The sequence below is a fragment of the Lichenostomus cassidix genome, chromosome 2 (genome assembly GCF_008360975.1).
Source record: "Lichenostomus cassidix isolate B80296 chromosome 2, HeHo_3.0, whole genome shotgun sequence".
Taxonomy (NCBI): domain Eukaryota; kingdom Metazoa; phylum Chordata; class Aves; order Passeriformes; family Meliphagidae; genus Lichenostomus; species Lichenostomus cassidix.
The window spans coordinates 23,228,545-23,249,364 of NC_139482.1; the positions used below are offsets into that span (position 1 = coordinate 23,228,545).

A 20,820-nucleotide genomic window follows, 5' to 3' on the forward strand; every position below is an offset into this window, starting at 1 on the left:
AAAGCTACTTCTTCACTGTACGACCACTGTATGCACTTGTTTTCCATTTTCTCTGTGCCCTCCACTGAATAAAATTCTTCCTTTAGGTTAAGAAGGGACTTCCCAGTCCCAAAATGTGGAACAGTTTAACAAGCACAGCTGAATCTTTCTTTCACTGATATGTTAGTTACTGCCTGATGTTCCTCCACACTACTTGCAGATTCTGTATTTCATCTTTAACTTCCAGACTAATACAATCTGCTATCATCATTGTGTTATCCAAAGACGATTTTAAATTCAAATTCCACATGCCAAAAAACTTTTCATCTCATGTATCATAATGCCCTTGCCTGGAAGCTTTTAATTCAGCAGAGGATCGATCATTCCAGCTGCCCCAGTGGATAAGCCATAAACATCCATTCCTCAGTAAACTACATGAAATGAGAATATAAAAAGCTTTTGAGGATGCATCTTTTTTTGCCAACATATTCTTCACTGTTCCACTTAATGTTGCACTTGCAATCAGACCTTCACGAAGGCACTCAATCTGTCCTATCCTCAAACTTTCTCTCCTATGAATGACAGGGAAGATACTGTAGAGATTTACACACCTCTAGATGTCTGGGTTTTGTTGAGTGGCGTAAGATGTGACCATCATCCACACTTGTGGCATTTCTGTGACCATACTATCCATACTGTAAGCTCTAGGATTTGTACCCATTACTAGCAAAAACAGTTTTGAAAGGGTTTTGAAAAGTGATAGGTGAAGGGAGAAGAACACGTAAGAACTATTTCTAACACTGTAAATTAAAAAGTCTTACTCATGTTAACTTACACAGCTTTTCAGCTCAAATCATTTTGCAAAGTTGAAATGCATAAATAAATGTTCTCTAATGTCCAGTACAGGTAAGTCGTTGTGGAGTTGACAGTTCTGCAGAGCTGCAAGTTTCTTGCCTTCATTGGACACTCCCCCATTCACAGATTGTGCGTGCAATGTAACAGACCTCTTATGGAAGCAATTCACCATCCACTAGGCATTACTCCTCCTGCCCTGCAGAACAGAATTTATGCTTTTTCAGATCCTTTGTGCTAGGAATGATGCTGTTGAAAATGTTTCTTCCAAAACCAAGTCATTCAGTGTAAGTACAGATGAATAATCCATGCAGTACAGGAGAAAAAAATACTGTGGACTGTCTTTTCCACTAGCTACTCAACGGTTCCTGTCCCAGCCAAAGAACTCTTCTCTGAAGTGCCTCCAAATATTTTCTGATAGTGTACTTTTCCCCTCATCCTTTGGACTTGCTTGATACTACATACTTCTAACAGTTACAGTGAAAAGCAAGTAGTACAGCATTAAGGGTACTATTTATTCACTGCAATAAACAATAATTATTTTAAGACAAGGGTATTAATTTTGGATGATAACAGCCATACAAAATATAGTACAGTCCTTTCTGAATCACAGCTAAGGGTAAAGCCCAAGAACTAGCTGAAAGCACATCTCTTTCTCTACATATTTCTTCAAAACTTATTTCTTCTTTCCTGCTAGTGAACAATGAACTAGCTGTTTACATGGCAGGTTTCCATGGTTACAATCTTGCATGGGGCCCACATGGTACAACTTATATCACTGTTAAATCAAAAAATATCTCCTGCTTCCTAAGCAGAAAGTCCCTACTCTCATTATTCCTCTTTTAAATCCACAACAGGACTTCAGAACTCAATCGGCATGAACTTGCAGGTGGTTGCTTTCCCTCCTTTTTTACATCAGTTTTCTGCTGTTTCTGTGCTGAGTAGATTAATTGCTTGTTTTTCTTAATGCTAGGGGTTTTTTTGTTTTTTCTTTTTATGATCTGTTCTTTGTCACTCAGGCCCAGTAAATGATGAAAACTCTGATCCTGTTTCAAATCACGCAGAACTTTAAAAGCAAAAATCTACTGAGTCTTCAAATAGTATGCAGTTATTCAATTTTTAAGTTATTTTTTTCTTCTTTACTGGAAAGCTACTACAAGATGCCAACATCATTATGATAGTTGCCCTGGAGAGCAGAACAACTTGCTGACTGCAAACGAATTATCCACAAATCAGCTCTTCCATGCTGATCGCAAGTTTAAAGTGTGTTTTCATAGCCTGTATCTGTAGAACAAGTTTGCCTTGCATTCATTACAGAAATTTCCAATGCAATGGTTAATTTATCTGCTCTTTTAGCTGTTCTGATTCACACTTGAATTCTACAGCCTTTTGCAGCAGACAACAACTTTGTGCACTTTACAACAATTATAGGTTTTCTTTTCAAATCTCCTGCTTAATTTTATTCAGTATGTCTCATTCAGTAACAAATCTATGACCATATTGCATATTTCCTAGAATCAGTTATACATTTTACTAGACCAATTTCAACTACCGCTACTCATCTGATAGACCTAAACAAAAACTCAAGCCCCTGCTTGTACTTCCAAGGTCTGACTTTCAGTCAGGAGCAATTTATTAAACTATATTGGGAGGTTTTGATATATACTAATATATCCTGGCTGGTTTTGTACTTTTGAAAACCATTCTACAGTCATCTTTCATGACACATTCAACTGAATTGCTTCTTAATCTTTGCACTTATGTGACTTTTGCCTGTTTTATAAACCATAGTATTTTTACTATTTACAAAAAAATGTTGTTTATCTGACCAGAATCTCTTTTTCCATTGTTTTTTAAACACAGAATTGTTCTGGAGTTTCACACAAGCAGATTCTGTTATAACTGTATCATCTTCTGATTCCTTTCAGTAAGAATATATTCCACTTCCATGGCAAATATTACAGATCCCCAGATTGGTTTTGGCTTCTCTGCTTTACCTTGATTACAAAACCCCATCACCGTCGGCCTCTGTGGTATCTGTGTGTTGTAAGACTGCAAGTGTCCTTGGGTGTCTCTCTCTTCTTCCTCTCTGTAGCTTTCAGTATGCAAGCCCTCTCTGATTGATGGCTGACCTTGACATGTATATCATGGCCTTACAGCAGACCTGAGCAGCTGAGGCCAAGTATAAATTCTGACGCACCGCCAGAGCTGGGCTACCTAGAAAGGTTACCAGAAGTCTCCTTTCTGCTCCTTTTCCTCACTATACATATAGTGTACGATGCTGAAATCAGCTTCCCTGGGATGTTCAATAGGCATTTCTATTATCTGAGCTGGGAAAAAGTAAGTCTACAGATGCATGCAAAGTAAAAACAACTATAACCAGTCTCCTAAAGGGTTCATTTTTACGTCCAGGTAAAAATGAAGTTTACCGTACTTCCACAGTAGTCTATGTTCCTACTTACTTGCATGTGCTCATTTTTGTGTTCAAGTCCTTTTTGAAGACTGTTTTTGTTAGCTACTTCCAAGTTTATCCAAGCTTTTCTGGCATCCCCTGTTTCATGGAAGGTCCGATCAGGTTTTCAGCAGTCAGGTACACTGTCATTCATTGATGTGACTTGCCAGGTTCATCCATCATTTCCAGATGGGGAACACTGCAGCCAGAATTCCCACTCAATCTGGACTTTTTCAACTTCCTGTCCATACAAGGATTCAATTCTTGCTTTCAGATCATCTTTCATCCCTACTTATGAAAATTTCAGGTTGTATTTTTGTTTCTTTAGTGAAGGGTCTCTTTTTTTATATCTCATTTTAATTTTTTGGTCTTTCATAGCCCCTTATTTAAACTGTAGCCTCCTCTGGTTTTTAAGACCATCTCTATTATTTGCTCTGTCTCATCTTAATAAAATTTCATTATTTCTTTCTTTGGAAAACAAGTTTTGCTTTGACATTTATGCCAATCCATCTAGCCTGCTGACAGCTGTTTCCATGACGAGTGGAGCTCGTGAAGTGCATTTCTGACAAAGTTGACTATATAATGCACATCAGATCTTCAAGGGGCAAATACAGAGATATGAAACTGGAATGGACTACCTCAGTCATCAAGATTTGCCAACTTGCATCAAAGAAACTCACCATGCTCCCTCTCAAAGTTATTTATATTTCTTGCCTGCACTGGTCCTACTGTAGGGTGCTTCAGAATGTCACTCATTTTCTAACTTCCTGAGACAAGTTATTTATTTAAAGTTATGTAAGTTAATTTAAACTAACTAGTTCTCATGCCTTCACTGCTTTTTTAACACGTTCTCCTCATCTGGGTCCTTGATGATGTTTTTAGGTATCAATTTTATGCACTGTTATGATTAATTTTGTTAATGTAATTCAAATTCTTCTTGCCTCACAGAAGAGAGTGTCCCTTGTTCTCTGATTGTTACACAGAAATCTGTCCTTCCCCATGACAGTCCCTGTCCAAAAACATCTCTCAGCCACAGAGAAACTGAGCAGCTTACAGCATTCTAGATGAGGTCTGATCAACTGATTTGTGTTGTGGCATCAGTATTTTACTATTTCTTCAAAAGTATCCTACATGTAACAGTCCACACTTTCATATGCTCTTTTCATGCATCTAAATGATAACTCATAGTCCATATGTGATCTCCACAGCTTGCTACCAAAGTATTTGTAAGATCCCAAAACTGAGGAATTAATCTCATAGCTCAGTAATTCTTGTAGCGAAATGTACCTTCCTCTGGATTTGTCCACCTAAATGCTGAAAATGGGAAATCTCAAGCAATCTAGCTGAATTCTTTGGTGCCCTATAATCTACTGAGATCTGGAAAATCTAAGGCTAATATACTGCCATTATCTATCAAATTATGTATCTTACCACATTTTGCAAGGATGAATGTATTACAGGTATACCTAACTGACCTCTTTAATGCAACTACAAGGCATTGGTCATCTGCTACCATTCAGCATATAGTAACAAAGAATATAATGGAGTTAAAATAAGAATGGGACATTGAAGGCTGGATATCAAGGAAATTTCTGAAAGTGATTAAATAAATGTTTTGGAATAGGCTCCCTGGGAAGTGATGGAAACCCTGTTTCTTGGCACATTAAAGTTATAGGCAAAACATTAGAAATGCAACAGAGAACAATCTTACTTGTTTCACAAAAAGGACTGGATGATTTCTCAGCTCTTCCCCTTTTGAGATCGAGAATTCCACACCAGCAATGCTGAACAACTACTGAATATTGTTAGGCTAAGAGGAGTTTCCTGGGCTATACCTGTAGAAGGGAATTCTCATTTAAAAATGCCTTCTACAGCAGGACTTCAGCCAGCGTGAAAGGAACATTCACAGTTACTTCCCTGCCACTGCAAAAAAGTGTCAACGACTCATTTTTATTACACATTAAGCCCTAAGAGCATTTCTGTCAGCACTGTACAGACACCTGCCTTCACACTGGAGCAGCAGGAGCTCCAAGGAGAGCATGCTCTTTGGTCTGCTTCTCTTCCTTTGGATGTCTCACATTCAAGTACCAAACAGGCCCATGCCTGCTTACTCAATGTGCTCTGATAAGAGCATAACCTGAGGCTGTATTTCAGTGTTTCAGGATGGTTTGAAATTATGTGGGAACAATTTTGTAAATACACTGGGAGAGACCTTGTCAAACAATCAAATTGTTTTTACAATCCAACCCACTCAATTATCTCAGGGAGTAGATGTAAAAACAGACCCACTTAAATCAACAGAAAAATAGTACAAGGAAGATGTAAATCACTGGGTGGGGGAAATGCACCACATATTTTTACATCTGAAAACAGAAGACAGAAGTATGGTCACACAAAAGCAGAATGATCTTTTAGAATATAGAGAAAATCCGCAGTAGTAATTTTCTCCCTTCCTTTCTCCCTTTTACAGCCTCTGCCCCAATTTTTTTTAGCAGGTTAAGCACAGCCTGTTCCTTATAAAGTCAGTTCTATATCCTACAGTCTGTTCACCAGATATTTCCTTGAAAACTCTAATGCAGTACTATACCATTACTATCTGTACCATTAGTAACTACTAACTGTACGATCTACTATATCTTGAGAAAAGAAGAGGAAGAGAAAGAGAAAGAGAAGAGAAGAGAAGAGAAGAGAAGAGAAGAGAAGAGAAGAGAAGAGAAGAGAAGAGAAGAGAAGAGAAATGAAGAGACAACATGTCATTCTATCTTCACATCAACATGTGAAGGCCTATTTCCACTGAATACATTTTTCTTACACCAATGGAATGGTGCTGCTGCCAAATGACACCAGATTTCACCCTGAGGTGAAAAGGCAATGCCTCACGAAAGCAGAATTAAGAAGAATCTGAGTAATATTATCAGGTGCCAGATTTAAAACAAAATAAAAAGCTTTTCTCACAGTGCCGAAGTTAACTGTAGCCTAAAGTAGAAATTATTCAAAAAGTAAGCAGATTAGTTTATGAAGGATGTGTACTTCAGTAATTTTTATAGACAATGATCTAGATACAAGCTCCAGCATTGGAAATTGCTACATTTCTGACTGCTGAAAGCTGTTTCTTTCTCTCCCTCCTAAGCACCCTTTCTGGAACATTATCCTTTGAGAGAGCCAACCTTTGGTCCAGCCCAGCAGAAACTTCCTTTGCTCTGATATGAACTCTGCTCGAAGTTGCACCTCTTTTCCTTTTTTCCACCAGCACAAGTTAAATTTATTCTGCAGGGCTGCACTAGTGCAGCTGCAGGGCTGCCAAACATGCTCAGCTCAGTGTGGACCAATTGTCCTCACATACCATATATTCTCATGTTTGCAGCTCTGGAAAGGGGTTTTCTCACACAGAAAATATTCTCATGTGAAGCCAATTTGCTTGTTTACTGTGAAATAATTTACTTTCTTTGAAAGATTAAAAGATATGCTTTTTATGGTTCATGAGAAACCTGGGTCTGAATCAGAGCACAGGGTTGCATTCTCTGCATTCCTGACAGGTCTCAAGGGTGAGTCCTGGCATCAGCTGCAGAGGAGCAGCACAAAGCGCTGAATGCAGGTCTTGGCATTGTGGGGGTAAAAAATACTTCACTGATACAGATGTCTTTAGAAGTTTTGTTACAGTCAGATACAGTAATAGCCTTAAACAAACCAGTTAACTGGTTCATCTGACACCTTCAGAACAGCGTAAATCAGCATGAGCTGTGAGGTTTTGAAAAACATTTCTGCCTTTGAGTTACTTTAGTTATTCGAGGCCTCAGTTGAACACTTCAGATGTGGTTTCATATGTGACTCCAACAAATCTAAGGCTGTGGTGCCTAGGGAGTGGATGACCCCATCTTTCTGCTCACCCTCCCCTGTATGTGAGTGCTTTCACTCATGTGGCCACACAGTGATTTGCATCTACTAAGACACCTGTAAATTAGTAACTACTTTGTACAGGGTTCATTTTCAGTCAGACTGCAAGGGAACAACCACTAATGCTGAAGAAGGGGAAGTGATGGAAGTGTGCAGTCAAAAGCAGGGCCATCTTTTCATGGATCCTTATGCTGACTGTATAACAGCACCTGTAGACTCTCTCTAGGATGTGTCTCTAGAAGTAACAACCTTGTCAGGAATCCTCTCTCTCTATGAGAGCAGCTACTACGACTCTTCCAGACAAGCCTTAAAATTTTAAAGATTCTTATGATGAGCAACAAAAATTAAGTTGGTTTTGACAACTATCTTATATGATTATAAGGTACATGAATAAGAAACGTCTAATTTCCTAGTTTCGTTCATGTGTATTTCTATACTGCCCTTTGGTTAATATTGTGACATTGAACAATCTGTTTTGTCATTCTTATTTTCATATAAATCTGGGTCTTCTTAGTGAACATCTGATCTGAGTCAAGTCATCATAAATATATCTTAAAATGTTTTTAGTCATCTGCAGACCTTACAGTCAATGTGCTGATAATGATTTTTCTTTTTGTTCTTAAGATGACTCCAGAGATAACTGACTCATTTCACGTGATGGAAACAACCTTCCTAGAGGATGTTGGGAGGATACAATGCAGATCCTTCCAGATATTAAAATATCAGAAAAATTGACTAATTTTTTCACAAAGCCAGATGTGGACTTTTTAAGCAGAATTGTGTAGTAGTAGGGAAGATAGATTTTCCTTAAATAAGACAACAATTTTAATCTTACTGCACTTCTGAACAGCCACAAACTCTCAGCAGCAGCACTGACAAGCTCAAACCCACGTATTTTGATCCACTGGATGTCTGTCTGTGACTAATTTTCCTTTTCAGGGACATTGGGGTGGACTAGACAAATGCACCATAATGAAATAAGTGGAGATGAGGGCCCAGATCTCAGGTGATGTGGTTCCTCACAACAGTGAAGTGCATACCAAAACACTGCCACTTCCACTTGTCAGAGACAGGAAGAGTTATGATATTATTAAACTATGCGTGAGATAAAATCAAGTGTCACTGTACTGATTTGTACTGATTTCATTACGACATCTTGTAACACTCAGTTTAACCTGTGGCAGGTGGTTGCTTAATTTCCATAGGTCTCCTCCAATGTCTGATGGTGACTATGAGCTTTAAATAGATTGTCAAATCAGGTCCATTTACGGATCCTCAGTGTATCTCAGGTTAAAGCTGCACTGCAAGAGACTCAGAAGAGGTGGACACTAAAAAAAAGGGGAAAACCCACAAAAGCAAGGCAAAGCAAAAGAAAGTTCTTTGTCTGGGTTTTCATTGATCATACTAGCTCAGACAAGAGCTTACATTTACATTATTTACTAACGGAGGGCATTTAATGGAAAATTACAATGGAACAGAGGGCAGGAAACAGAAAACTACTCGTTCCTCTTTGGAAGAGAGTTTTTTTGTCTTTTTGTTGTTGTTTTTCTTGCTGTAACTAACTTACATATTTGTTTCTACAAACTAAGCCTTGTTAGTGAAAATTATTTTATGCTGCCTTGCTACTATACCAACAAAACGAAATCCAAGTTCTTGCATGATGTGACATGTAAACCATTTGCACTGAAGTGACTGCCAGAAATGAATGGAAAGTTTTTATCCTGAAGAAATAGTCAAATAAAATACTAGCACAATCTAAAATTATTTACTGAAAGTAACTGGAGAATATTTTGTGTCTTATCTTTTAAAAAAATTTAGAGCATTAGCAGAGAAAGTGTTTCCTTCTGTGTTGGGTAAATCTGAAAACAAGTGGATTTTATTTTAAGAAGGAAGACATAAACCAATTTTGTTGGCATTTCATGGGGAAAAAGCCCTCAGTAGTGCTGACATCTAAGGTAAAGCACACATGTTTTCAAAGAAAGTATTATAAGTGTGTTACAAACACTAACATTTTGCCAGTTCACTCAAGATCCTGATACAGGTCAGGTTTTAAAAGCTGGACAGCCTCAGCTCAACCTAGATGCTTCAACAACTCCATGCACTTATCTCAACATTTTTGTATGCCATGATTCAGCTTCATTTCTTTTCTTTAATGCATTCAAAAGGCAACGAAAATAGATATATGGATTATTCCTTTTTGACTATACAACTTCAGATTTTCCATACACCCACTTGCTCCTTTGCTCAGAGAAAGTTAGAACTGAGTGCCCATTTTTCTGCACCAGGAAAAATGTGACAGTTCATTAGCTTTTGCTCTTCAACTCTAAAATTACAGTCACATCAATCTACCTCCCCTGTCCTATGGAGCTTCTCTGTTATCACAAAGCCTATTCAAAACTTCCCCAAAGGCCAAGACCAACACTTGAAAAAGAGTCTAACTTTGCACGAAACCAAAAGCATGCCCTATTACCCAGCATCTGAGACACCCCCGCCCAACCTCATTCTTTCTAGTGCTGTTATTTCAGACCCGGATCAGGTCTCAGTCTGAACACAGCTGGGAGCAGTGATCTCCACCCTGCCCCCCTGAGACTGCGTAACATTAGTTTGAATCTTTTATTCATTCACTGACAGAAATATCAAGAGGTTTCTTTAAATGACAGCAATATGCCTGGACTACTGGTCTGCCAGAAGGATTCTTTAGCATTGTGTAAATAACTGGCTGTTAGAGGGAGAGATTGCTTTGAAGTTACCATTTGCAGCACCCAGAGCACTTGGGTTGGATCAGTTTTTACCAGGTTATTTTCATGGCAAGCTCTCTTTGTCCCATCTGAAGAGTTTCTTTGTGAGCAATGAATGAGGATGCATCTTGGGAATGGTCTGACACTTCAAAGGATGATTCTTGTAGTTTATCTCACAGTAAGCTTCTCCTCTGAAGGAAATGCTGCAGAGCCCTTGCACTGATCACAATGATAGTCTTTTATCACTGAGCTGTCTGCACTATCACTATCCGAAGCAAATCTTCGCAAGCGATGACTTCTATTAATTGATTTATGTGTATTTTCTGTCTTTTATAATGCAACCCTTTTGTCGGCAAACACTTCAAAACAAAGCTGGTCTTGCTGAAGTCCATGAAAGTTTACTCATTGCCAGGTGAATAACTGCAATTTAGACTACTTTTGGAATGGTAAAGTCAAGAATGTCTTTATGTTTATGAAGAGAAGTTTGGGGGTTTGGGGTTGTTTTGTTCAGCTGTGCTTCCTGCACTAAGTTTCAATGGAGTTTAAACACATTGATCATATTCTAAGCAACACACTCCTATAGTTTTCTACATACCCAGAAAAAAGTGTATTTTGAAGGTGTTGAACAACTGAATGTTTTAAATAATTTTTAACTTAAAAAGACCACGGTCATAGCTGTTTTTTTTAAAATAAGAAAATGATGACACACTAGGTTCTAGGTATGAAAGCCATTACTTATGTCTGTGTCCATATACTTGATTTATCCTTGATCACAGAATAATTCAATTATTTTAATACTCTTTAGCTTAGCTGCAATGACACTTGGATGCTTATCTGAACACAGTACAAACTTGTATGTGGATAATCCCTTAGTATGAACAACTCTTGTTCACAGTAGTGCCAAGAGTACCAGCTGATGGGTTTTAACACATAATTTCTAGCATGCAATATTAGATACTCGAGCAAATGCACATACTTTAAAAAGTAATTCCTGCAATGTTCTCTTGCAAGCAGGTCTTTTGCTGTGGTAGATGCACTCTGTTTCTGGGTCTTTTGAGCTTCCTTCCTAAGAATGCTACATGACCATGGAAAAACTCCTGCTCAGTTCTGAAGGTGTATTTCTTCATTTCATGGAGAACTTTTCAAAATTGTCCTGCTGGAAACCTTATAACATTCTTCAATTTTAGCTTAAATAACTTTATGGATCAATAGAAACAGTCATTGAAGTCGTTACTGACTGTTAACTAGGAAAAAAAAAATAAGAGCAATCCAGGAAGAACCTTTCTCTCCTTTCCTTCTGTTTCAATTTACATGACCCATCTTTCCTGATCTCAGCAGCCAGATTCTTTCAGTTTTGGATTAGGCTACATCCAACAAACAATGAAAAAAACTGGCCCTAAAACACAGCACAACCTAATAATAAGAATGAACTGCTTTTTATCAACATGAGCCAGGTTAATTTCTGCAATACAGTGTAAAATGCAAAGCACATCCTTTCAGTTTCTTTTTTCAGCAGTTCTCCCTTTTCTGTCTTTATCATAAGAGTCACTGTCACAGCAGTTGTGATATTCAGAATAGAAAAAGCAAACAAAAAATCAGGAGCAGGCAACAAACCCAAAAGATGCCCAACATGCACACAGCATGGCAGCTCCTCAATAGGCTCCAAGAGATGCTGTGCCAAGCTCCAGCAGCTGATTCTGAGGGCAGGGCCAGCAAGTGTGGAAATGGGGTCAGAAAGCAAGGAGCTGGCAGGGCTTCTCCAGCATTAATGCAGGCGAGGGCTAAACCTTCTGCAAGTGAGCTCATGTCTGAGCCAGGGCCAACCAGGAGAGCTGGTGGGAGAGGGGTAACAGTGGCAGGAGGCCTAGTGATTCTGGGGGTGCTCTTTAACATCTGGCTTGAGAAACAGCTGTGATTTTGGCTGCAAGGTCCACTTGAGCTTCCTCCAGCACAGCCCTATTTGGAATCATTCAGTAACATATGGAAGCAAGCACTGAATCCATATCCACAGAGGTGGAAAATCAGAGAATGATGGTGTAGCATTTCCACAAGTATCTGCTGGCTTTTTTCAGGCAAGATATCCAGGGTTCAGCAAGAGATTTATCTTAAAATGGCTATTTCAGAAACTTTAACCCTACCTGCCTGACTTAATGTACAAAGGAAGTCAGTATCACTACAGAAGCTTGACTGATGGGAGTTTCAAAAAACTATCACATATTTATACCCCAGTAATCAGTCATGATTTAATTTAGAGACAGTAGACAGTAACTGATCACTTGCACAATGCAATCACAACTTCAATCCTGGCTGGAAAGCAATTGTTTTCACAGACACAAGTAACTTCAATTGTAGATATGGTTCACACTGCTATATTAAAAGAAAAATAAAAGTCTTCAGAAACTTACAACTGAGGTAAGAGCCATCTGGAAACTGTAGATTCGTGCAAGGCCAAAATCAGCTAGTTTTATCTGCCCATTGCTGGTTACAAGGATATTTTGGGGTTTCAGATCCCGATGCACCACACGATGCGAATGCAGAAAATCCAGTCCCCGAAACAGCTGAAGCATCATATCCTATATATAAAGAAGAAACCAATACACAGTTATCAAGACAAGGTGGCAGGCAAACAAGTAAACCCCTGCCATAATCTGCAAAACTAATTTAATAAATATTGACTTAAATTTATGTGCACAGGAGATAAAACCAGCTATTAATATAAAGTGGACAGGATGTTGCTAGAATGAATGGAATTGAACCAATGTCCTTATCAAGTTAATGTATGGTTTCCAGTTGAATTATCTGAGGTTGATTAACAGTAGTATAAAGATTAGTCAATATACTTTAAAAAATATAAAAATTATGTCTCTAAATCCCAGGACACCTTCAATAGAATGTCATCCAAGTAAGGAAAAGACAGAGTAGGTTTTTACTCTTAACTTTAAACCACATGCCACTTTGCATTCTCACTAGCTTATGCTTTGTCCTGCTGTGGTGAAGTGGAATTTTATCATTCATTTTAACAGGCACAAGGGCCTGTTTCAACCAAAAAAACTGTATAAATGACAAATTTAATTTTATTTAATGTTACAGAGGGAAAAGATTCTCTTGGAAGAACCTGATGTTTAGAACTCACTGAATAGGAAAGAAACTACCTTAAGATGAAAGTTTAGAACCAAAACAGTATAATAATCGTAAGTGGCAGTTCTGATTCTTCTTTCTGTTTTGTTATAGTGATACAATCTTCCATGACATTTCCACAGCTGAAGAAATTATTTTATCTGTACTCATGCTTTGACATTTATCTTAGTAATGTGAAAAGAATGAACCACCAGACTCAAAACCAAATACTAGAAATCCCCTGAATTCCAAATTAGAAGGATACTGTCAACTCGAAAACTGTATTTGCAGAACAGGCAGTTACAAGAAGATGCTGCACCAAGACAGAAAAAAAATGGATAAGGAAGTTTATTTTTTGCATGCACTTGACTTGAGCACATGACACTGCAGTCCTGTGTATGCTGGTGGCATACACCCTTTCCATAATCCATGCAGCAGGGCGTCCTCCAATCCTACTGTCAGCAATCAAAATCATCTTGGAGAAGGGCAAGGCATGAAATATGAGAAAAGGGAAGAAGGATAAATTGAAGCTGGTTGCTTTTGCTCCTCTCTGTGGACTTGGGCACGTCACAAGTAAATATTCAAGGCACACTGTTGAAAGGAACTGCATCTGAACATGGGTGTAAAAATAGCTCAAAACATTCAGCTTGGCAATATTGGTTTAGTTGGATGCATTTTTAAGGGACACTTCACAGACACTGCTAAATAATTTAATACAAAATTGTTATTTTCCTGAAATGCTGCCTGACCATCTCTACAGAAAATATTATAAAAAGTAATTAAAAAATCTTTCACCTGACCGCTGAAAAAGACATGGCCATTTCTGTATACAGCCGGCTCATAAAGCAATCAGCTTTTATTTGAAGATCCCAGTGATTAAGACTGTACCATGAAATTATGGATGCTGTGGCAGTATTAAATTATCATCACCTCTGAAGGAAGGTGGTAAACTGAGAACCCCATTTCCTGTCAGATGATGCCTTTGATTTCCTTTGCTTCCCCAGGAAAAATTTGGAACTGGTAATTTTGACAATTGGTATATTATGGTTTGGACCTTTAAAATAAATATACAAAGTGTATTGAATTCTCTTGTATTTATAAAATTTTTCATTGCAGTTCAGAAATTTTTAAGAACTAGGGGTACAGCTCTGCAGGTTTCAGTCATCAGTAAAATTAGCACATGTCACATCTGCTCAGTCTGTGCCATTCTGGCTTTTATGAAATCCCTAAAGTCTTTGCATCAGTCTTACAGACGTGAAGAACATGCCAAGAACATTTAGGCATATAGTCATTTTAAGTATTAACTTAGTTGTTTCACTGAATTTGGGCCTATTATTTTTTTCATTCCAGGCTGACATAGTATCAAATAAGAAAATTACTTAAAGAATTGCAGAATTAGTCAGCAGATCCTGGCAAGTCCCTTTTTGGTGATATTTATGTATCCTACTCATTTGTCAACTCTGTAAACTCATTCAGGCAGTTACCAACATATCAAGAATACTTTTTCCAATAACTGATGCTGGTTTTGTTTCAACTTTCCTCCTCAAACTCAGCATAACACAATTCTGCTCAGCACATTTCAAGCTGCAAGCTATGTCTTCAGTTTCTAAACTCAGAGTCTTCTTCCAGCCACAGGTAAAAAAAGAAAATATTTGAAAATGGAAACTCGTATATCTTTGCCTCTACCCTTCAGACTCAAAAGATGAATATTGTTTACAGAAATTCTCTTCACACACAAAAAATGAGATGTGCTGCAGAGAAGTGTACTGGGAAAGTGTAAATTTAAAAGGCATTAGAAAGAAGAAGAGCAACTGGAAGGAAAAAAGTGCTATATCTCCTCTTCCAGGAAATTCAGAGTTAGTCCATATAGGCTATTTTCTAGTATTCAGGTTGGACTGTTGATTACACTCACTACTTACTAATTACAGGTATTAACAGATTTCAGTTCAAAATTATCTTGGAAGAACAGCCCAAAGTTTCATGGTGTAAAGGCAGCCACTTGGATGCAAAAAGACTGTTTGCTATTTGTGATTCATTACTGTCCTGTTTTTAAATCCTCACCAACTTAAAAAAAGAGCAGAAGCCAAAATCACAACATAGGCTTATTATTAATTATGAACTTTAAATACAGAATACCAAATGGAGCAGCTTAGAATTTTGTGCTGCACATAAGCCTAGTGAAAAACCATTAGGCCTTCCATTTGGAAAATTATTTCATTCACTTGGTCAGCCAATTGCAAGAAACATCAGACTGGGTCTGGACTGTGTGCTTTCTTTGACAATGTAACTAACATCAGAAGACACTAACCTTTGCTAGCAAATTGGATAAAGGCCGTAAACATGTACAAGCCAGATCACTACCTAATTACATCAGGATAATTTCACTCATCTGACGGAAATGCATCCATTTTTATTACTGATGAATACCCAGTATAATCTCAATTACCAGGTTCTAGAAATAACTGCAGGAGAATCTTCATGTGCCTCCAGGATTAGTTTTTTCCATGACTGCTTTTTCCTGAGAAATTTTCTGTGGTAGACAGGCATACCACACTTTGGAATTACAGATAAAATCATATTTCAAAAGTTATTTGAAAAATGATCAATTCTATTCAACAAATAAGAACCTTCGAGCCTTAGGAGATTGAAGGAACAAGCTCTAATGAGTCATGATCAAACCTTTGCTGATGTCTATCAGTGTTCTTTGGATGTTGTATGTTTGCAAACAAAGACACAGAATGTGTCTTTTCTGAAGCTTCTTGCTTCAGACGGGAGATTTCTGCCATGCTCTAGTATTCACAAAACCTATGACAGGTGCTGTTGCTCAGGTTGAAGATACATACATACATTATCCCACTGCAATTACTTTCAGACAATCACAGCTTAACAAATTTTTTCCTTTTCAGGATACATTTTCAATGCCATCTATGTGCAAATATAAATATTTACCTATAACTCAATTGAAAACTGAATTATTTTGTTATGCAATTAACAAGTACACTTCATTTAGAGGAAAATATGTAGCTTTAATTTTGTAAAAGTGTCATAATGGAAACAGGAGCAAAATTTATTACAGAAATGGTGCATCTTTGCTTGTTCCACCATTTAAGATACTGACGATGATTGCTCAGTCTGATACTTACTGAATTTATCAGCTCTGAATGTCAGGACCAAATTATGATGAATTTTTCAAGCAATACCATATTATGCCATGACTCTCAATAATGAACAGAAATATGTCCTGTATATTCTTCCTCTGTCATCAGTGAGGATGCGGCTGGGCTTGGGCTAGGCTGAGCAGCTGCTTCTGCTGCCTCTGCCAAAGGCAAAGGAACAGAAAGCCCTGATTTCCTACACACTTTTGTCCCCACCTTGTCCTATCCCTTCCAGACTCTATACTTCACTGACCCCTCTTAACCCTCCTCCAGCATCTGATCCATAAATCCCTTCCAAGCCATTGGCTTTCAAATACTACTCTGATCCTTTAAGAGTCACCCACCATCTTGACTCCCAACAAAAATACCTGTCAATTATCTGCAGCAACTTATTGTTTGTTTAATCCAAAAGAAGATGGCATGGCTTTAATCCAAAAGAAGATGGCATGGCTGTCTACCAAAACATTCAAATATCTACTCAAAGACAAAAGAAACTACAGAGTTTGGTGTCGGTGCCTAGGCACCAGCAGGCAGGACTGCAGGGGCCACAGTCAGGGGAGACCAGGGACTGTGCCCTGCCAGACAAACTCGGCTCCAGCTGGCTCCAACAGACCCACCACAGTGTATGGCTGGGTCCCTCAGCCACCATGGTGGCACCTATCTCCATGAAGAAAAGGCTGGAGGGAAAGAGAGGACAAGAACAAAAGGAGGGAGCAACTGCACAGGGAACACCAAGGCGAGAGAGGACGAAGAGGAGAAAGAGAATGTACTCCATTGTGGAGCAGATATTCACACTACGCCTCATGGAGCAGGCAGATATTCTTGAGGGAAATGCAGCCTATGAGACATCCTAGGGCAGAGCAGGCAGAAAGTGTGACGAGGAAGCAGCAGGAGAGAGAAGCTGCTTCTGTGCTGCTTGGGCTGGGGAGAGTCAGAACTGATGTGTAGCCTGGAAAAAGACAGGGGAAGGTGTTATTTAAACATCCGCCTTTTTTCACTCATCACCTGAATTAGCAATTAAGTACCTACCTTGACTGGAATTAGACTAAGATGATTAATCCCAGGATAAGTCTATTTTGCCTGTCATGGCACTTGGTAAGCAATCTTCCTCTCTTATCCCAACCCAAGAGCTTTCTTGCTCCTTGTTGCTCTCTACCTTGTATAGCTGAGGTGGGGGAAGTCAGTGAGTGCTTGGATGGGAATTTGACTGCTGGACTAGGCTAACCCACCACCATGGTAAAGTATGGATGCTAGATTTTTGTCTTGGTAAAGGGGAACACAGTGAGATGCAACCTGAAGGAAAACACCCGGAGTAATGTCTTCAGAGAAACATGCAGCCTGAGGTAACATACGCTTATGACTGGCTGCTCATTATGAGAAGCTCACGCTTTTCCTCCACTGGCTAGGATGAGAGGAAAGAAAAACCTTCAAGCAGATTGCTCCTCATTATAGTGATAGCAGTCCCTAATACCAAAGAGAGTAATTCGGTGGAAGCCCACAAATATACTCAGTTTTATCACCAAATAAAAGCAACACAGTACAGAGCCTTGCAAACTACAACAGACCCCAAATTTGTACTAACACAGAGGCTTTACGTGGCTTTTTTTTTAAACCTGCCTATTTTCCTCTTCCTGCTCTATTTCTGTGCTAACATTTTGTAAAGCACAATCCTTTGGCATATCCTAACCTTTTCCCTACTCTTCTGTGGAGTATTTCACGCACCTTCACAACAACTTGCATCCTTCACCCAGAGTTTCTGTCTAACTGTAACTCACTTTTCTCTTTTTGCTGAGCAGAATGGAATGTCCCTGTTTTAGATGGCAGGTGTTGGAATACTCATCCTGAACATTTCCTGTAGGAGTGTTTGCGTAAAAGGCAACCACAAGTGTAAACAAAGGGGATGAGTTTTAGACAGCAATGTGTGATGAATCAGTCAAAGTAGTTTCATGAAAAGACTCACTGCCTCTCACTGAAACAGGACCTTCTCAGAGCAGAAGGGGAGCAGGATGGGGCTTCTTTCGTATCCTACTCAATTATATAGAATCCGCAACCACTGAATTGCTGTCAATTTAAAGGGTGATTTTACACATGCCGGAATTAAAGTTTAAAGAGCTGTCCCATTCTCTGGGGCCTATTTTTGAAGCAGAATAATTACAGCCCTTCTATGGTTATACTTTGTAACAAACAGTCAACATTAATTAATGCCAAAAAAACAATGGCATTCCTGAGGAATTACACAGTACAGATACATGAATAGAAAAAGACATGATTAATGTTGTTACACTGAATCCCAAAGGCATTAGCAATAATGTAGTGATTCCCTGTTAAATGCAGTGATTTTCTTTTTTAATTTTTGTCCTCTCACGAGGCTGGGAACCCATCACACTGGCCTATCTAGAATAGTATGACTGTGATGGTGGGGGCAGATGTAATTTGCCACAGTCTACTGAGCTGCAGGATGCTCTTCTCCACGCAGCTGGCTGGATGCAGTGGCTGGGACACAGTAAGAGGCAGACAGATCCCTGCCCTTGTGCCCTGCTCCTTTTCTCAGAAGAAAGCTATTCTGATCAGTCTCCCTGCAGGGAACTCAAAAAGGGGATGAGGAGGCTGTCTTCGCCTTCACCATAGCTTCTCAGGACTCATGCATGATCCAACCAAACATACATAGGATATAGAGCTCCTAATTTTCCTTACATTGGGTAACAATTTATGTCAGAGTAGTTCTATTGCTTTCCATAAAAGAATTCACAGAGTAAAAGTCATTCCTTAGAGGAGAAGACTGCTGTGATATTCCTGTCAATTAACTCCTGTCAAGTACAAGGAGAATTTGAACTTCCCAGCATGTTCAATTTAAATATGTTCACTGTACTGGTAAGAGAACAATAAATTCAAATCATCCCTTCATTTAGCCATATTAATCAACCTTACTATACAAGATAGCACATTCATTTTCTGTTCATAGAGTAAAATACTGTGCAGAGAAAGATACAGAAATTTTATTTAGTATATTATCATTATCTGCTGAGCATATGCAAGGAATTGGTCTAATAATTGTTGGTGTTTTATATGCTGATGTCCTAAAGGTAAATAATTTGTTGAAAAATAATTAAGTTGCATATATTTTTAAATATTAAGTAAAATACTTGTGTAATTATCTTTAAATTGTAAAACTATTTTAACCATATAAAAGACACTTTAGTACACTTAGAGTAGATTAAAAGATATGTTAAAATATATTCTGATAAACAGTCTCTAATCTATTTTAAACTACATTCATGAGAAAGAAAGCACAGTTCATACAAGGGATTTTGGATTATCCAATTGTTAGGCTGAAAAACCCTACAGACATGCACACTCACAGAAGTACGCGTGTATGAACATATTTTAATGTTTAGAATAATGCCATTGAAGACAATGCTATCTATGGTAGTCCACTGCGATAAACTCTGAAATGAATACAGTTGTTTGGTTTTCTGTTTTGTTGGTCTTCTGTTTTTCTTGGGGGTATTTTTGTTTTTTTTTTTAATGGCTAGAATTGTTTGTGTAGCAGTTTAAAAGATATAATACCTGAAGGAGTGGAGTCTATAGAACAGTTCTGAAGACTGTTTTGGTTGCTACCGGAATAGCAAGGTAATCAAGATTAGAAAGTCCTAAATAAATTACTTTAAAATACAGTAACTGGTCAATTAGTTCAGAGCCAGTCTAGCAAAAATGGCAAATGTCACTATTATGCACAGACCAGCCTGCATTTTATGAATATTGTATGTCAGACCCAACCAAAAGTACTGCAACTGTGCACAAGAGTCAGGAAAAATGCAAAATTTTAACTGAATTACAAAGGTCCATAGTAGTCTTCAAAAAACTTCAAGGCTTATCAATGCTATTGCATTGTTGTAAGCTTATGATGGAATTTTATGTATGTATATCACAGCTTTCAATATCCTGAGGCACTATTTTCCTTTGTTATGCACCTGTATGCAGACAGAATTCAATTCATAGCCCCCACAGCAGGTTTAACATGTTCAAGTCTCTTTGCTTAAACTTGCCAACTGCTCCTTCTGAGTTAGAAAGGAACTGAATTTGTATTGCCACAGGAGAACCTGACCAAACATATTTTGGAGTGCTCCAAACATTCTTCAAAAACCAGAGCTCACCAGCAGCAAACGCAACGTAAGAAAAGCTAGACTAAGACAATAGATGCACCTGACTGTGTTCAAGGAACTGCTCTGAGTAACCTTCTGTCTGCCCTCCTTAAAACAGAGACCTGGATTAATATTTTAGGGGTTGGTATAAGTTTCAATCTAAGTACATGTCTGTTTTACCAGTATCTTAATGCTGACAGATTCCCACACTGATCTCAACAGATGTGAAATGAAGACCAAATTCAGTGTATAAGATGTCTACTCAACATCTGTGAGGGACATATGTACATACACATGCCTGGGCACACACGTGGATGCATTTTGTTTAAGTATATGTAAGTCTTTCCACATAAATTTCTAATTTTATAACTCAACACCTGTCAAGTCAGTTTGCAGTCCAGATCTTTCAAGTTTTACTTTTTCATCTGCTGTTTTTCATATTTGATGAAAAGAATGACTGAAAGGAAACCTATATGATTATTCTACTTCTG

At 38.3% G+C, this 20,820-nt stretch overlaps 1 protein-coding gene across 1 annotated transcript in view; it reads right to left on the reverse strand.

Annotated features, from left to right (window-relative positions):
- The window catches only part of CDK6 (cyclin dependent kinase 6), a 138,852-nt gene that overhangs the window by 68,799 nt on the left and 49,233 nt on the right, over positions 1 to 20,820 (reverse strand). The window contains exon 4 of the mRNA XM_085050721.1: positions 12,321 to 12,488. Coding sequence (XP_084906847.1) covers positions 12,321 to 12,488 — 168 coding nt within the window. The remainder of the gene's footprint in view (positions 1 to 12,320; positions 12,489 to 20,820) is intronic.